At 36.7% G+C, this 16,661-nt stretch overlaps 1 protein-coding gene across 1 annotated transcript in view; it reads right to left on the bottom strand.

The window, feature by feature from the left end:
- The window catches only part of LOC124712328 (D-altritol 5-dehydrogenase-like), a 124,856-nt gene that overhangs the window by 90,177 nt on the left and 18,018 nt on the right, over window positions 1-16,661 (bottom strand). The window contains exon 3 of the mRNA XM_047242622.1: window positions 14,731-14,954. Within this exon, the coding sequence (XP_047098578.1) occupies window positions 14,731-14,954 (224 nt within the window). The remainder of the gene's footprint in view (window positions 1-14,730; window positions 14,955-16,661) is intronic.

Here is a 16,661-nt window from a genome sequence, read left to right as displayed (position 1 = left end):
AGAATATATACATCCTTCATATCTTCCTTCGAGTTTAAGAGTCTTGGAACTGTATGTTTTCCTCAGTTTTTTGACCACTGGGCTTGATTAAGACAATGGGTTAATGTTGTATAAAATTTGTCTCACTTTTCATTAATACCTTTTGTTTCATAGAGGCCTATCTGATTCCAGTTTATATGTGCCACATTTCCTTTAACGTATGATAGTCTAGCTTTCTTTTACTGGTAAAAGAGATATTATTCTGCCTGTATGAAGCTATAGGACTAATGCACTATGATCTGAAATGTGGTTCTCAATGGTTCTAAAGACAAAGTCTTCCTTGCTTACGTTTGTAATAATGGGGCCAATACATGTCCGAGAGTCACATGCTACTTTTGTTGATGTTGAATTCACATGGGTGTAATTATAGGGCTGTAACATATCAATATATCTAAGATAATTTATACCATTAGTTATGGAGTCAATGCTCACATTGCCTGCTACTATAGTCTATTTTTTATGAGATGAGAGTTTAGATAAGTTTTTAGATACTTAGAGGCTAAAGAATCTATATGTATGTCTCACCTGAGATTGTCATGTATTGTGATTCAACTGTACACGAAATATCAATAATGACAGATGCCTTCCTTGGCATCAACAATGTAAATGTGTAAATTTGGTTGTTTGTTCAAATTAAATTTGTCTCTTCTTACACATACAATTACACGCAAGTAATTTAAACATCTCATGGAAAATCTACTACCATGAAAAATGCATTCCAGTCATTTTCACAAAATTGGGATTGAAATAAAACAGCAGATAGCAAAATTAGTTTTATGAACAAAGCAAGATTTGGAGGAATTTCAATGTGTTCTTTCATTTACAATAAATACTTTGGTTATTTAAATAACCCAAGTAAAAGAGAACTGAGATCTTAGAGGATATAGTTAGGCAACCATCAAAGAATAATGCTGTGTAACCACTAAACTGTTGCATAGCCACAGTATGCACTTCACAAAATAAACTATGTAGTGCATATTTCTCATGCTGTAGTAACCAATGAAGTCAACTTATAACAACTATTAGAAAATTGTTTCTAACCATGATTTTCCCTGAATATGTTTATGAGAATATTTTATAAAAGGATATTAAAGTTCTGTACTGACTTCTTCCAAGGATTCATGTATATTGACTAAGTTGTTGTTGTTGTTGTTGTCTTCAGTCCTGAGACTGGTTTGATGCAGCTCTCCATGCTACTCTATCCTGTGCAAGCTTCTTCATCTCCCAGTACTTACTGCAACCTACATCCTTCTGAATCTGCTTAGTGTATTCATCTCTTGGTCTTCCTCTACGATTTTTACCCTCCACTCTGCCTTCCAATGCTAAATTTGTGATCCCTTGATGCCTCAGAACATGTCCTACCAACCGGTCCCTTCTTCTTGTCAAGTTGTGCCACAAACTCCTCTTCTCCCCAATTCTATTCAATACTTCCTCATTAGTTATGTGATCTACCCATCTAATCTTCAGCATTCTTCTGTGGCACCACAATTCGAAAGCTTCTATTCTCTTCTTGTCTAAACTATTTATTGTCCACGTTTCACTTCCATACATGGCTACACTCCATACAAATACTTTCAGAAACGACTTCCTAACACTTAAATCAATACTCAATGTTAACAAATTTCTCTTCTTCAGAAACACTTTCCTTGCCATTGCCAGTCTACATTTTATATCTTCTCTACTTCGATCATCATCAGTTATTTTGCTCCCCAAATAGCAAAACTCCTTTACCACTTTAAGTGTCTCATTTCCTAATCCAATTCCCTCAGCATCACCCGACTTAATTCGACTACATCCCATTATCCTCGTTTTGCTTCTGTTGATGTTCATCTTATATCCTCCTTTCAAGACACTGTCCATTCCATTCAACTGCTCTTCCAAGTCCTTTGCTGTCTCTGACAGAATTACAATGTCATCGGCAAACCTCAACGCTTTTATTTCTTCTCCATGGACTTTAATACCAACTCCGAATTTTTCTTTTGTTTCCTTTACTGCTTGCTCAATATACAGACTGAATAACATCGGGGAGAGGCTACAACCCTGTCTCACTCCCTTCCCAACCACTGCTTCTCTTTCATGCCCCTCGACTCTTATAACTGCCATCTGGTTTCTGTACAAATTGTAAATACCCTTTCAGTCCCTGTATTTTACCCCTGCCACCTTTAGAATTTGAAAGAGAGTATTCCAGTCAAAATTGTCAAAAGCTTTCTCTAAGTCTACAAATGCTAGAAATGTAGGTTTGCCTTTCCTTAATCTATTTTCTAAGATAAGTCGTAGGGTCAGTACTGCCTCACGTGTTCCAATATTTCTACGGAATCCAAACTGATCTTCGCTGAGGTCGGCTTCTACCAGTTTTTCCATTTGTCTGTAAAGAATTCGCGTTAGTATTTTGCAGCTGTGACTTATTAAACTGATAGTTCGGTAATTTTCACATCTGTCAACACCTGCTTTCTTTGGGATTGGGATTATTATATTCTTCTTGAAGTCTGAAGGTATTTAGCCTGTCTCGTACATCTCGCTCACCAGATGGTAGAGTTTTGTCAGGACTGGCTCTCCCAAGGCCACCAGTAGTTCTAATGGAATGTTGTCTACTCCCGGGGCCTTGTTTTGACTCAGGTCTTTCAGTGCTCTGTCAAACTCTTCATGCAGTATCATATCTCTTATTTCATCTTCATCTACATCCTCTTCCATTTCCATAATATTGTCCTCAAGTACATCGCCCTTGTATAGACCCCTACACACTCCTTCCACCTTTCTGCTTTCCCTTCTTTGCTTAGAACGTGGTTTCCATCAACGCTCTTGATATTCATACAAGTGGCTCTCTTTTCTCCAAAGGTCTCTTTAATGTTCCTGTAGGCAGTATCTATCTTACCCCTAGTGAGATAAGCCTCTACATCCTTACATTTGTCCTCTAGCCATTCCTGCTTAGCCATTTTGCACTTCCTGTCGATCTCATTTTTGAGATGTTTGTATTCCTTTTTGCCTGCTTCATTTACTGCGTTTTTGTATTTTCTCCTTTCATCAATTAAACTCAATATTTCTTCTGTTACCCAAGGATTTCTACTAGCCCTCATCTTTTTACCTACTTGATCCTCTGATGCCTTCGTTACTTCATCCCTCAGAGCTACCCATTCCTCTTCTACTATATTTCTTTCCCCCATTCCTGTCAATTGTTCCCTTATGCTCTCCCTGAAACTCTGTACAACCTCTGCTTTAGTCAGTTTATCCAGGTCCCATCTCCTTAAATTCCCACCTTTTTGCAGTTTCTTCAGTTTTAATCTACAGTTCATAACCAATAGATTGTGGTCAGAGTCCACATCTGCCCCTGGAAATGTCTTACAATTTTATACCTGGTTCCTAAATCTCCGTCTTACCATTATATAATCTATCTGATATCTTCTAGTATCTCCAGGGTTCTTCCATGTATACAACCTTCTTTTATGATTCTTGAACCAAGTGTTAGCTATGATTAAGTTATGCTCTGTGCAAAATTCCACCAGACAGCTTCCTCTTTCATTTCTCTCCCCCAATCCATATTCACCCACTATGTTTCCTTCTCTCCCTTTTCCTACTCTCGAATTCCAGTCACCCATGACTATTAAATTTTCGTCCACCTTCACTACCTGAATAATGTCTTTTATCTCATCATACATTTCATCAATTTCTTCATCATCTGCAGAGCTAGTTGGCATATAAACTTCTACTACTGTAGTAGGCATGGGTTTTGTGTCTATCTTGGCCACAATAATGCGTTCACTATGCTGTTGGTAGTAGCTTACCCGCACTCCTATTTTTTTATTCATTATTAAACCTACTCTTGCATTACCCCTATTTGATTTTGTATTCATACCCCTGTATTCACCTGACCAAAAGTCTTGTTCCTCCTGCCACCGAACTTCACTAATTCCCACTAAGTAGTGATAATGATTTCTGGTTGTTCATTTCAGCAAAAACCTATGATCAGATTTTCATTTCTTGAAAGCTAGTACTCTGATAATGGAAACTCCTGGATGGTATATAAATAACGGAAGGAGTAGGCATAATAACTCACTGTATAATAGAGAATGAGTACTGGATGAGCATATAAACAAGACTGAAAATGTTGCCAAGATTTCACCCAGATATATTTGGTGCAGTAAGGGACAAGGTGGAGAGCAGGAGGGGAGGTTGAATGGAAGGCTGATTGATGGCTGAGAAGGAGAGGCAACAAGTACACAGCTGAGAAATGTGGCACCAATGAGGTTGCTCTGGTGGAGGAGGGGGCAGAGCAGGAGCTAGTAGCATTTGAGGCCAGCAGGAGGTTTGTAGGATTGAAGAATGTCTTATAAGGACAATTACAGTTACAGTATTGGTGATGTGTGGGATTGATAGAGATGGCACAATTTGTGAGACAGCCATTGAAATTGAGCATGTTGTGCTGAACAGAATGTTCTGTCACTAGATGGGCAACTTTGCTCTTGACCACAATTTGGTAGTAGCCATTCGTGCAGAAGTGCTATATGATATGACTGCTTTCACAGGTGGCACTGCCTTTGACGGGATAGGATATGTCTCTAATAAGACTAGGTAGGATGTACTGTGTGTGTGCATAGAACAGGTCTTGCAGCTGGGTCTTCCATAAGGGTATGATCCACGTGAGTAATCTATATTATAATCTGCTTAGGCATTTGTCTTTAGAACAGCAGAGGTTAAATTCCACAGAAAATTTGCATACTAATATAAAATGACAAAAGAATTCTTAGTCTGTTTGATCGAAGTATCCAGATACCCTTACATATTGCAAAAATAACCACTAGATGTCATGAGAGGTGGACTTGCCAGTACATAAAGAGGAAGGAGGCAGTACATTTTCAGTAGAGAAGCAGGAACAGCAGAATGAGCAGTCAGGAGACCTCAGTGACTTTGAAGATGGAGTAGTTATTGGATGTCACCTGAGGAACAGATCCATCATAGACATTAAAACCATACTAAAGCTACCAAATTGACTGTTGGTAGTGTAACTGTGATGTGAAAATGTGAAGGAACAACCACTGTAAAACCTAGAGCAGGCAGGTCTCACGTAATCGTGGACAAGGACACTCGAGCATGTAAAATATTATGTGAAATCACTGGAGTGAATTACTTGTGAGTTACAAAGTACTACCAGCATTCCAGCTAGCATAATGACTTTGCATAGGGAGTTAAAGAGAATGGGGTACAATGATCAAGCCACACCTCATAAGCCACACATTTCTGTAGCCAATACTAAATGATGCTCCAGGTGGTGTAGAGAGTGATGTCACTGGAGAGTGAATGACTGGAACTGAGCGATTGAGAGTGATGAATCATGTTATATCCTGCGGCAATCTGGCGGAAGGGTTTGTGTTTAGCAAATACCTGGATAATGTTACCTACCATCACGTGTAGTGCCGAGAGTGAAGTACAGTGGAGCTGGTGTTATGTTAGGGAGGTGTTTTTTTCCTGGTCAGGATGTGGTTGCCTTATTGAGCTTAAGAAAATGCTAAATGCGAAAGGATATGAACACATTTTACAGCATTGAGTAATAAATACAGTAGAGAAACAATTTGGTGACAATAATTATTTGTATCAGCATGAGAGCTCACCCTGTCCTAAAGTTGCACTCTTAACCCAGTGGAGTGCTTTTAAGATGAGTTAGAATGTCAACATCACTCCAGACCCCCCCCCCCCCCCCCCCTCCCTTTAAATATCACTTATGTTATCTGGTTTTGACTCTTGAAGAAGAATGGGCTACCAATTCTTTACAGTCATTCAGGCACCTCATTGAAAATATCACCAGCTGTGTTCAAGCTGTCATAAAAGTGAAGGGTCAACTCACTTTATATTCAACATTTTGAAGAGGCTATCCACCAGACACAGAGGGAACAGCTTGCAACCAACTGTAGACTGTGGCACACAGTGGAACAAATGATGCCTGTCGTATGGGCTCTTAGGTCATAATTGGATCATTCCAGTGGCTGGCAAGAAGGTTGAGAAGACCAGCCTTATGTATGGAGTTTCAAACAAGCTCACAATTTGCACCATTGTCCCCAGAATTGATTGTGTCCCTTTAGTTCTGAGTCAACTTGAAGGAGTGAAGCAGTGACTTTGAAGGTTCTGTGACTTGCGCCATAGGGTTGAGAACTTTGGGGTCCCCCTAAATGGATCAGGTGCGCACTACACATCAGAGGCTGCTACTTGGACAGTTGATTGTGTGCGGGATGCACACAAGAGCTTTTTAGTTTATATTACTCTTCATCCAATACAGATAATGATAGCTGTCGGAAACACAGAAGTATCAGTGTAAGATCGAAAGAAATGCCTCCCACAGGTGAGAATATTAAAATTCTAATGGTTAACTGCCGAAGAATTTGCAACAAAGTGCCAGAGCCTGAAGCTCTCATGAGAAGCAGCGAGGCTCACATGATGCTAAGTCCAGACAACTGGTTGGCCAATGCCATTGTTGCAGTGGTAACACTGGTTCCCATCAGATCACTGAAGTTAAGTGCTGTCAGACTGGGCTAGCACTTGGATGGGTGAACATAAATGCCAAACACTGTTAGGAAGTGGGGTACACTCAGTACTTGTGAGGCAAACTGAGGAGCTACTTGATTGAGGCGTAGCGGCTCCAGTCTTAGAAACTGATATACAGCAAGGAGAGCGGTGTGCTGACCACATGTCCCTCCATATCCACATCCAGTGATGCCTGTGGGCTGAGGATGACACGGCGACTGGTCAGTACTGTTGGGCCTTCATGGGCCTTCATGGCCTGTTTGGGAGGAGTCTTTTCTTTTCTTCTTCTTCTTCTTCTTCCTCCCCCCTCCCCCCCCCCACCCCCCCCCCCCCACCCCACCCCACCCCCGCGACACGTGGTTGAAACCTGAAATTGACAGCAGTGAAATTTTTGGGGGAAATTTGAGTGTATATTGAAAGGACAGGCTAATGGGCAATGGAGGTGGTGTATTTGTCACAGTAGACAAGAAACTCAAATCTGCCAAGATAGAAATTCATGCTGCATGTGAGATTGTTTGGGCAAGACTCAAAACCTGGGGTGGGCATAAAATGACAATTGCCTCCTTCTGCTGCCCACCAGACTCACCTCCTGATGTAACCAAAAACTTTAGAGAAAACCTCAGTTCATTTGCATGTATGTTCCCCAATCATATGGTAATCATTGGTGGGGACTTTAATCATCCAACAATTAAGTGTGAAAATTAGAGTTCTTTTAGTGCAGCACAGATAAGACATCCCGTGAAACATTATTAAATGTCTTCTCTGAAAACTAACTAGAACAAATAGTTAGGAACCACACTTGTGATGAAAATATATTGGATCTAATGGGAACAACAACAGACCTGACCTCTTTGAGGATATCCATGTCAACACTAGTATCAGTGATCATGATGTGGTTGTGGCATCAGTGATTACCAAAGCACAAAGGGCAACTAAAACAAGCAGGTAGATATATATGTTCAGTAAACTAGATAAAAATCAGGAACTTTAAACATTGAGCAATGGGGAAGAGCATGTAGAGGAACTATGGCTCATTGGTTGACCATGCACTAGATAGATATCTACCCAGTGGAAGAGTTCATAATGAGAGGAAACCTATATGGTACACAGTCACTGTAAAGAAACTTCTAAAAAAACAGAGATTACTGCATAATAGATGTAAAACAAAGCATAGGGCTATAGATAGAGAGATACTGAATGAAATGCATTTCACTGTCAAGGTATGACTACCACAGGTGAATACTGTCAAATGATATTTCACAAAGTCCAAAGAAATTCTTGTCTCATGTGAAGGCTGTTAGTTGCCCCAGAGTTAGTGTCCAGTCCCTAGTGAATGAGACAGGAACTGAAATTGAGGGTAACAAAGCAAAAGCTGAAATGCTTAACCCTTGTTTTCAAATGTTCCATTACAAAGGAAAACCCAGAAAAATTGCCCCAATTTACTCCTCATACCTCTCAAAAGATTAGTGTCAATGGTGTTGAGAAACAGTGGAAATCTTTGAAATTCAACAAAATCCCAGTGCACAATGATATCCCTGTCAGATTCTATACGGAATTTGATGCTGAGTTAGCCCCTCTTCTGACTATAATCTATTGCAAATCCCTCAAAAAAACGGGCCCAGTTCTTGGGAAAAAGTACAAGCCACACCCACTTACAAGAAGTGTAGTAAAAGTGATCCACAAAACTACCATCCAATATCCTTGACATTGATTTATCATAAAATCTTAGAACATATTCTGAGCTCAAACATAATGACGTATCTTGAACAGAATGACCTCCTTGATGACAACTAGCATGAATTCTAAAAACATCGGTCATGTGATACCCAACTCTCACTTTTCTCACATGACATACTGAAATCGTTGGATCAAGGCAGTCAGGTAGATGCAATATTACTTGATTTCTGAAAAGCATTTGACTCAGTACCATATGTATGCTTACCATCAAGAGCATGATCATATGGGATATCAAGTGAAATTTGTGACTGGTTTAAGGGCTATTTGGTAGAGAGGACACAGCATGTTATCTTGGATGGAGAGTCATCATCAGATGCAGGGGTAACTTTAGTTTTGCCTCAGGGAAAAGTATTGGGGCCCTTGCTGTTTATGTTGTAGGTCAGTGACCTTGCAGAAAATATTAATATGATGAAGTACTGACTGAAAAAAGTACTGACTGAAAAAAGTTGCATAAATATTCAGTCAGATTTTGATAAGATTTAAAAGTGGTGCAAAATTACCAACTTGTTTGAAATTTTCAGAAATGTTAAGCTGTGCACTTCACAAAACAAAAAAATGTAGTATCCAAAGATTATAGTATCAATGAGTCACTGATGGAATCAGACAGCTCATACAAATACCGGGGTACAACACCTTGTAGGGAAATGAAATGGAATGATCACATAGGCTCAGTTGTGGGCAAAGCAGATGTAAGACATTGGTTTGTTGGTATAATACTGAGGAAAGGAAATAGTCTACAAAGGAAATTGCTTACAAACCACTTGTGCAGCCAGTTCTAGAACACTGCTCAAGTGTTTGGAACCCATACCAATAGAACTAACAGAGGATATTGAACATATAAAGAGAAGGGCAGCATGAATGGTCAGAGGTTTATTTGATCCATAGGTGAGTTTTACAGTGATACTGAAGGAACTGGAATGGAAGATTCTTGACAACAGACGTAAATTATCCTCAGAAAGTCTATTAACAAAGTTTCAAGAACTGGCTTGAAATGATGACTCTGGGAATATACTACAATCCCCTATATATCGCCCTAACAGGGATTGTGAGGATAAGTTTAGAATAATAATTACTGCATGCACAGAGACATTCAAGGAATCATTCTTCCTATGCTCCTTAGGTGAATGGAACTGGAAGAAACCTTAATAACTGGTACAATGGTATGTACCCTCTGTTGTCCACATCACTTTGGTTTGCAGAGTATAGATGTAGATGAAACTTAATGTCCACTAATAGATGTCTGGATACATTTGTCAGATAGCATACATTTCTCAATTTGGTGGTCACATTTTCAAATCATAGAAGACTGAATGGTACTATAGCCATATTTCGTGTTCCTAATTTTATATGTCTACACTTACATAACATGTAGTTTTCTCTATTGCAGTGAAATCTATGAGGAATGGAGAAACAAAAGATCATACTCTTAGATTAATAATAAAAAAGAAAAAAAACTTATTTTTGTTGGACAAATAAAGAAATTATAAAATTTACTTGACTCAAAATGCGTGTGAACTGTTGTAAAATAGAGTCAACAAATTTCCAGAATAGAAAAAACTAAGGAATAAAGGTAAAGCTGTTGACACAAGAATACTATTTACAGTAAATGGAGCATGAATTATCGTACTCAAAAGTTAATTCAGGTATTAATGTGGCTAAACCTACTGTTCCAGTACTAAAAGTGAAAATTACAAAAAAATTAATTTGTCCACAGCCTATGTTTCAATGATACAAAGTGGAAGTTGTCAAAAGAGAGATTAGTGTTATGTGTCAAAGCCTAAACCATTCTACTGTAAACAAAACAGCCAAAAGATGTGAATAATTTTTTGCTAACAGTCATTGGAGAGGTATGGCTAAAATCGTAAAAAGAAATATGAGGTGCTGTTGAGGTTAGTGAAACGGTGTAAACTGACCCAAAATTTCATAATGTAGTACTAAATTGTGATCCTGAAAATGTAAAGAATTTGTAATGGGACACCCTTTTCTAACATTACCATTTCTTTTATATAGAAATAACTGATACCATTTATACTATCGATTCTTGTATAGCTGAGCATTATCTCAGCTGTTTAACTAAAAGAATTCATATGATTTCAGGCTAAAATGTATAAAAAGAAATTAATTTGGTAGTACTATGTATGTACAGTTAAAATTACCCTTCTTTTAAAGTACGAAATTTTTGGCATACTTAAAATTCATGTTATTAATTGCACAATTAACACTAATTATTAAATTTATTTCTGGATTCATTTATAAATAATGTTATAACTTGGTGATGATTCTTATTCTGTCAAGAAATTATGTATACTCTTTCACTCTGTAAACACTTTGGAATATAGTGAGTACCGCAGAATGTAAGTAGTAGAGGGCATGCCTCTGATGGAAACGCATGTATTTTGCTAATCTTGTCAACAACAATGTAATTGATGGTTTTATGAAAATGAAAACTGTGGATCAGTGTAGTATAGAAGAATGGGATGAAATAAAAAGAAAATCATACCAGGAGACAGTACTTCATCAGTTATTTAGTCCTCGGGAACACAAAAAGTCAAAATTTCAGCTGCAAGAATGTACTCCTAGATGCAAGACTTGGAGCCAACAACAAGAGATCATGAAGATAAGTAAAAAGTTCTTCTTTTGTATATCTTATGCCTCTTGAAGCTTTTGAAACTAATGAAAACACTAAGAAAAGTTTAATAGTGATGTGTGGGTGGGTAAGATTATAAGTGTGGTCATCAGCCGGAATCTGTTGACTGATAACGAAATTTTGTCTGTTGCAGCAGAACAATGGATTTTAGATTTGTGTATTTGCATTTTTTTATGTAAATGAACTTCAATCACTCAATGAAAGAAGACCCAAGAACTGCCCAACAAAGTTGGACCAACAGTGACAAGGTAATATCGATAGCGACGGACTGGATGAATTGAAAGAGGACTTTTCAACTATGATGAGGGGCATCAATAAGAAAAAAGGTAAGTACAGACTATGTGTGAAATTAATGTTTTTGGTGGACTTGTGTGATTGCTGGGAAGATGAACAGAGATGAAGGTAGTGCTGATGAAGTGAAAACTTTAGGTGAAAGTATAGTCAGCAAAGAAATAGTTAAAACTGAAGTTATTCATTTGATTTTGGCAAAATTCAGTGCAGTTACTGATCAGTTAATGGAAACAACACCAAACAGACCAACTTAGTAATCAGGTTTCAGAGATTAAAAAAAATGGGTTGTCAGATGGATTAAAAAGTGTGAATGAAAAAGTCGATGCATTATAAAATAAATTTATTGTTTTGGAAAATGAGTTCATGGCCCAACCTGCACAACAAACAAAGAATGTTGATGATGTCAGAGTTCAACAGAAGGCCATAGAGGAAAAAATGGAACAGAACTTTAATAGTTTAGGGCAAAAAATTTTAAATGTTGAAAACATTATGCTAACTAATGTAAATGTTTTAGATAAAAAAAATCAGTTGTTCAAGAAAACTGCATTCACAACAATCTGTATTCAAATAATGATACTGCATGGTCCAACATTCCAATAAAAAGTTTTCCATCAGACAATTTACATCCAGTGGATTTTCTACACCACTGTAAATATAGTTTTGTGTCGGACATGAGTGATGATCAAAAAATTAAGTTTGTTAAAAGATGTCTTGAAAGTGAAGCTCTGGCTTGGGAACTCTAAATTTAAACCTGTGGGAATCACCAAAGTTTCAAAAAAAGTTTTTTAAATAAATTTTGGCCAGAAGTTGAACAAGGGAGAATTAAAAGTGAATTTCTGAATGGTCCAAATTATAGGAATAGGGACAGTACACTGAAAGAGTTTTGTAACAATCAACTTAAGAAATTAACATATCTTGACAAACCATTTGACAAAATGACATTGATTGGTGCACTAAAAAGGAGATTAGAAGAAAGGTTGCTGTAAGATTTAGTTCATGGATCTGATGATTGCCTTGAACAATATTTATGATATGTTGACAGACTGTTACTTGAATGTATACTGAGTATTGCGATATTGTATCTGATTGGTTCTTGAGTTATGGACAGACTCACGCTTAGCTCTGTTTTGGGTACCCCTGCGACTGTGTGTACTCAAGGAGAATGTATTAATTGGACTTATTGATATGATTATGAACTTTATTCATTTTGTTGTGTCGTAACTTTTTGCTGATTTGTACCCGCTGTGGTTTGGATTCATGGGTCAATCCCCACGTCATAAACTTAGGCCCTAATATTTTTCCATTATTTCATCCTTTCATGAGTCAACATATCCTCAACTACTCTGGTTTATGTGGCTGATTGATTTTGTACTATATGCTTACTCATGGTTGAGAATATTTTTGCTCATCTGTACCTGTCGTTGTGAGTTTTTCGAATCAGCTCACTCGTCGTTCACTTAGGCTCTGAAATTTTTCTCTTCTCTTTTGAAGATTGTATGCATGTTAACGTACAATTTATGATTCTAGTAATTTACATTGTCTCTGCAATTATTTCTATAGATTAGTGGTCCAATGTTGTAGTTTTGACTTTGTATTATTTGTCCTGTGACAGTATTTTCCACAGATCTGAAAATCTGAGTTCCATATCCTGATATTTGTATAGATTATGAATTGTATAGTAGATATTTTTTCATGTTTTCTGTAATATGTTATGTATCAGATACTCCTATACATCCATCTGCTATCCTGAGCATCATTTTGTACACCATTTGGCAAAACCTTGTAGTCTGACACAAAATATTGTAAACACTGTTTTCAAATTTTATGAGGAGGATATTGTAATGGGGAACCCTTTTCTAACATTACCATTTTTATAGAAATAACTGATACCATTTATACTATCAGTTCTTGTATAGGTGAAGATTATCTCTAAAAGACTTTATATGATTTTGTATACAATGTATTATATCTCAGGCTAAAATGCGTAAAAAGGAATTAATTTGATAGCACTATGTATGTATTTGTATTTTTGTATTTGTATTTCTTTATTGGTCCTGTAAATCGTGTTTAGGTACATATTTTGCACAAACGATGCAGGACTAGTCAGGTTGATACAGTATATACAACATCATACACAGTGTTATTTTGAAAGGCTAAATAATTAAAAATTATTCAATACATGTTGAATATTGATGACAAATTTAATATAATAAAATAAAATGATAGACTTATTAAGAATATTGGAGCAATTAGACTACACTTTTCTGGTACTCTAAAAACTCGGAAACAGAATAGAAGCAGTGGTCAAGCAAGTATTCTTTAAGTTTCACTTTAAACTTTTGTAAATTTTGCATCTGTTTCAAATAGGATGGCATGTGATTGTACAGCATTATGCCAGTATGATACTCTCCTCTCTTACAAACGTTTTTACTTACTGTATTGACATGCAAATAATGCTTCTGCCTAGTATCATGAAGGTGGTAATCACAGTTATGCTTGAAGATATTGCCATCTTTTAAAATACTTCCTTTTGTGAAATTTAATATTTCATATATATATATAAGCAAGGAAGAGGCAGTATACTGAGATTTTTAAATATTGGTCTACAGGAGTCTCAGTACTTAGCATGGCTTATTATTCTAACAATCTTTTTCTGTAGCCTAAATGTTTTGTTTGTACCTGCAGAGTTCCCCCAAAATATAATGCCGTAGATCAGCAGTGACTGAATACTGCCATGGTACATTGTGATCACAGACGCACGGCTTGTATTTTGTGCGAGGATTCTTACTACGTAAGTAAGTGTGTTTAGCTTTTTATTTACATGGTTAAGATGTGTCTCCCATTTTAGGTTTTGCTGAATATGCATACCTAAAAATTTTGTGTAACTCACAGATGAGACAGTTTTTCCATCAATTTTAAAAATTGGTCTTGCAGGATGTAGTTTCTGTGAATTATGGAAATTGACTGTCACTGTTGTTTCATTATTTATTATTATCTTGTTTGTTCTGAACCATTGTGTCAAATTTTGTATTATACCTCTAACTGTTTTTTGTAGGCTTTCCTCATCACGTGATTTGATTAGGATATTTGTGTCATCTGCAAAAAGTACTGTTGTCCCTCTAGTTATTTTTTTCTGACAAATCATTAACATAAAGAATGAAAAGAATTGGCCCAAGGACTGACCCTGGAGGAACTCCATATGATCTGTTGACGGTCATGAAGGTAGAAATGTATCCACTTGTTTGGCAGGCCTCGTATTCCATAATTACCTAGCTTCTGCAACAGAGTATTATGATCAATTACATCGAAGGCTTTACTAAGGTCAAGAAATATGCCAGACACATGTTGCTTATTATCTACTGCAGTTAGAATTTCATTTAAGAAGGTATAAATAGCTGACTGTGTTGATCTGCCAGTTCTGAATCTGTGTTGCGCATCACTTATTATGTTTTCTTTATTTAGAAAGGCTGTCAGCCTTCTAAGAAATAGTTTTTTAAGAATTTTACCAAAGCCTGACAATACTGATACAGGTCTATAGTTTTCAGCTTCATGTTTGTCCCCTTTCTTGTACTGTGGTGTCACTTTTGCCATTTTAAGATTTTTCGGGAATATACCACTCACGAATGATGAATTGAAAATATCTGTTAATGGTTCTACAATAGATGTTACACTTGCTTTGATCATAATATCTGGTATTTCATCAGTACCTGCTGAATACTTATTGGGTAACCTGTAAAAATTGCTCTTCTTTAAAATTATTTTAAATTATGAAATTTCTGGCATACTTAAAATTCATATTATTAATTGAAAAATCTAACATTAATTATTAAATTTATTTCTGGGTTCATTTATATAACAATGTTATAACTTGGTGATAATTCTTCTTTTGTCAAGAAAGTATGTAAACTCTTTCACTCTGTAAACTCTTTGGCATATAGTGAGTACTGCAGAATGTAAGTAGTAGTTGGCATGCCTCTGATGGAAATGCATGTATTTTGCTGATCTTGTCAACAACAATGTATCTGAAAATTGCAAAGTCAGTGTGATACAGAAGAGTGAGATAAAATAAAAAGAAAATCATAGCAACAGATAGCACTTGATCAGTTATGTAGTCCTCAGGAACCCAAAAAGTCAAAATTTCAGCCGCAAGAGTGTACCCCTAGATGCAAGGCTTGGAGTCAACAACAAGAGATAATGAAGATAAGTAAAAAGTTTTTCCTTTGTCTATCTTATGCCTCTTGAAGCTTTTGAAACTAATGAAGACACAAAGAAAAATTTAATAGTGATGTGTGGGAGGGTAAGATTACAAATGGTTACGATTTCCTGATACGGGGCACTGGCAACATAGCCTGCAAGGAAAGTTACTATGATATACAAATGGTCCAGATAAAATTTTGACACTTCAATACTTCAAGGCATTTGTTTGAAATTATCCAAGAAAGACCAGACTTCATCCCACAGTCCTGGGTGAAGGAGGCTTTTGCTCAAAAGAACTATCAAATGACAAATATTTGCATGCTCTAGAAAGTTGTTTACTAACTTAGGCCTGCATCTAATGAAGCAGGTAAAAATGCATTAGGTGCTCTTGTAACTGCAGCAATTGTGGGAAAAAAACCTATACTCAAATCCCATTCCCCTTGAAAGGTAATCTGGATGTGCAAAGTTACCCAAGAAAAACAGATAATACTGAGTATTTTGATTCATTCCTCTCAGGTTGTTTTAGGCAATTAAGTGCTCACATACATCAAATGACAAGGCAGTAACAAGTTTCCACCAAAACTTTTAAGTACAATTAATGAAATTCCAATTTTCTTAGAGGATTAACAAGGTATATAAGACGCAAGTGCTTCTCAGGCCATCATATGACTACCACCACCAGCTCTCTCCAGATTGATAACTATACCTTACCAACTTTGTTCTGTAGAAATAATATGGTGGAGGAAGAACAAGAATTTTTGTAAAAACCAAGTGCCTTTTTAAAGCACTTAACATTCAGGAATACTTTGAGGTGAATGACATTTAAACTGAAGACACCTGCCCATGTTGCTTGAATAGGACCAGAAATAATAATGTGTTCGTTAATGTTAACATTAAACATATATAACTATTCTGTAAATAGACGTATTCCACATTACTTTGATAAAATAATCATTCAGATGATCTATGGAACATGTAACAAACTAACTTACTTACTGTCTAATAACTGTATCCACCTGCACAGATCCTTCTGGCAATTTTAAGCAGTTTATCAGACAGCAACTAACAGTAAACACAAAGAATAAAAACTAACTTGTGATCTCAATGCAAACAGACTCTTGTCATAAAGACCTTATGTTTTCCTTTAATCTAGCACCAGTGGTTAACTTCTTGATCAGAGTCATTGGTCGCTCCAGTACATTAGTCATTAACATATTTGTAGAAAATGATGAAATTAACA

This window comes from Schistocerca piceifrons, chromosome 8 (assembly GCF_021461385.2).
Source record: "Schistocerca piceifrons isolate TAMUIC-IGC-003096 chromosome 8, iqSchPice1.1, whole genome shotgun sequence".
Lineage (NCBI taxonomy): Eukaryota > Metazoa > Arthropoda > Insecta > Orthoptera > Acrididae > Schistocerca > Schistocerca piceifrons.
The sequence above is the reverse complement of the archived record's forward strand: the minus strand, read 5'-3'. Positions and strand labels throughout refer to the sequence as shown.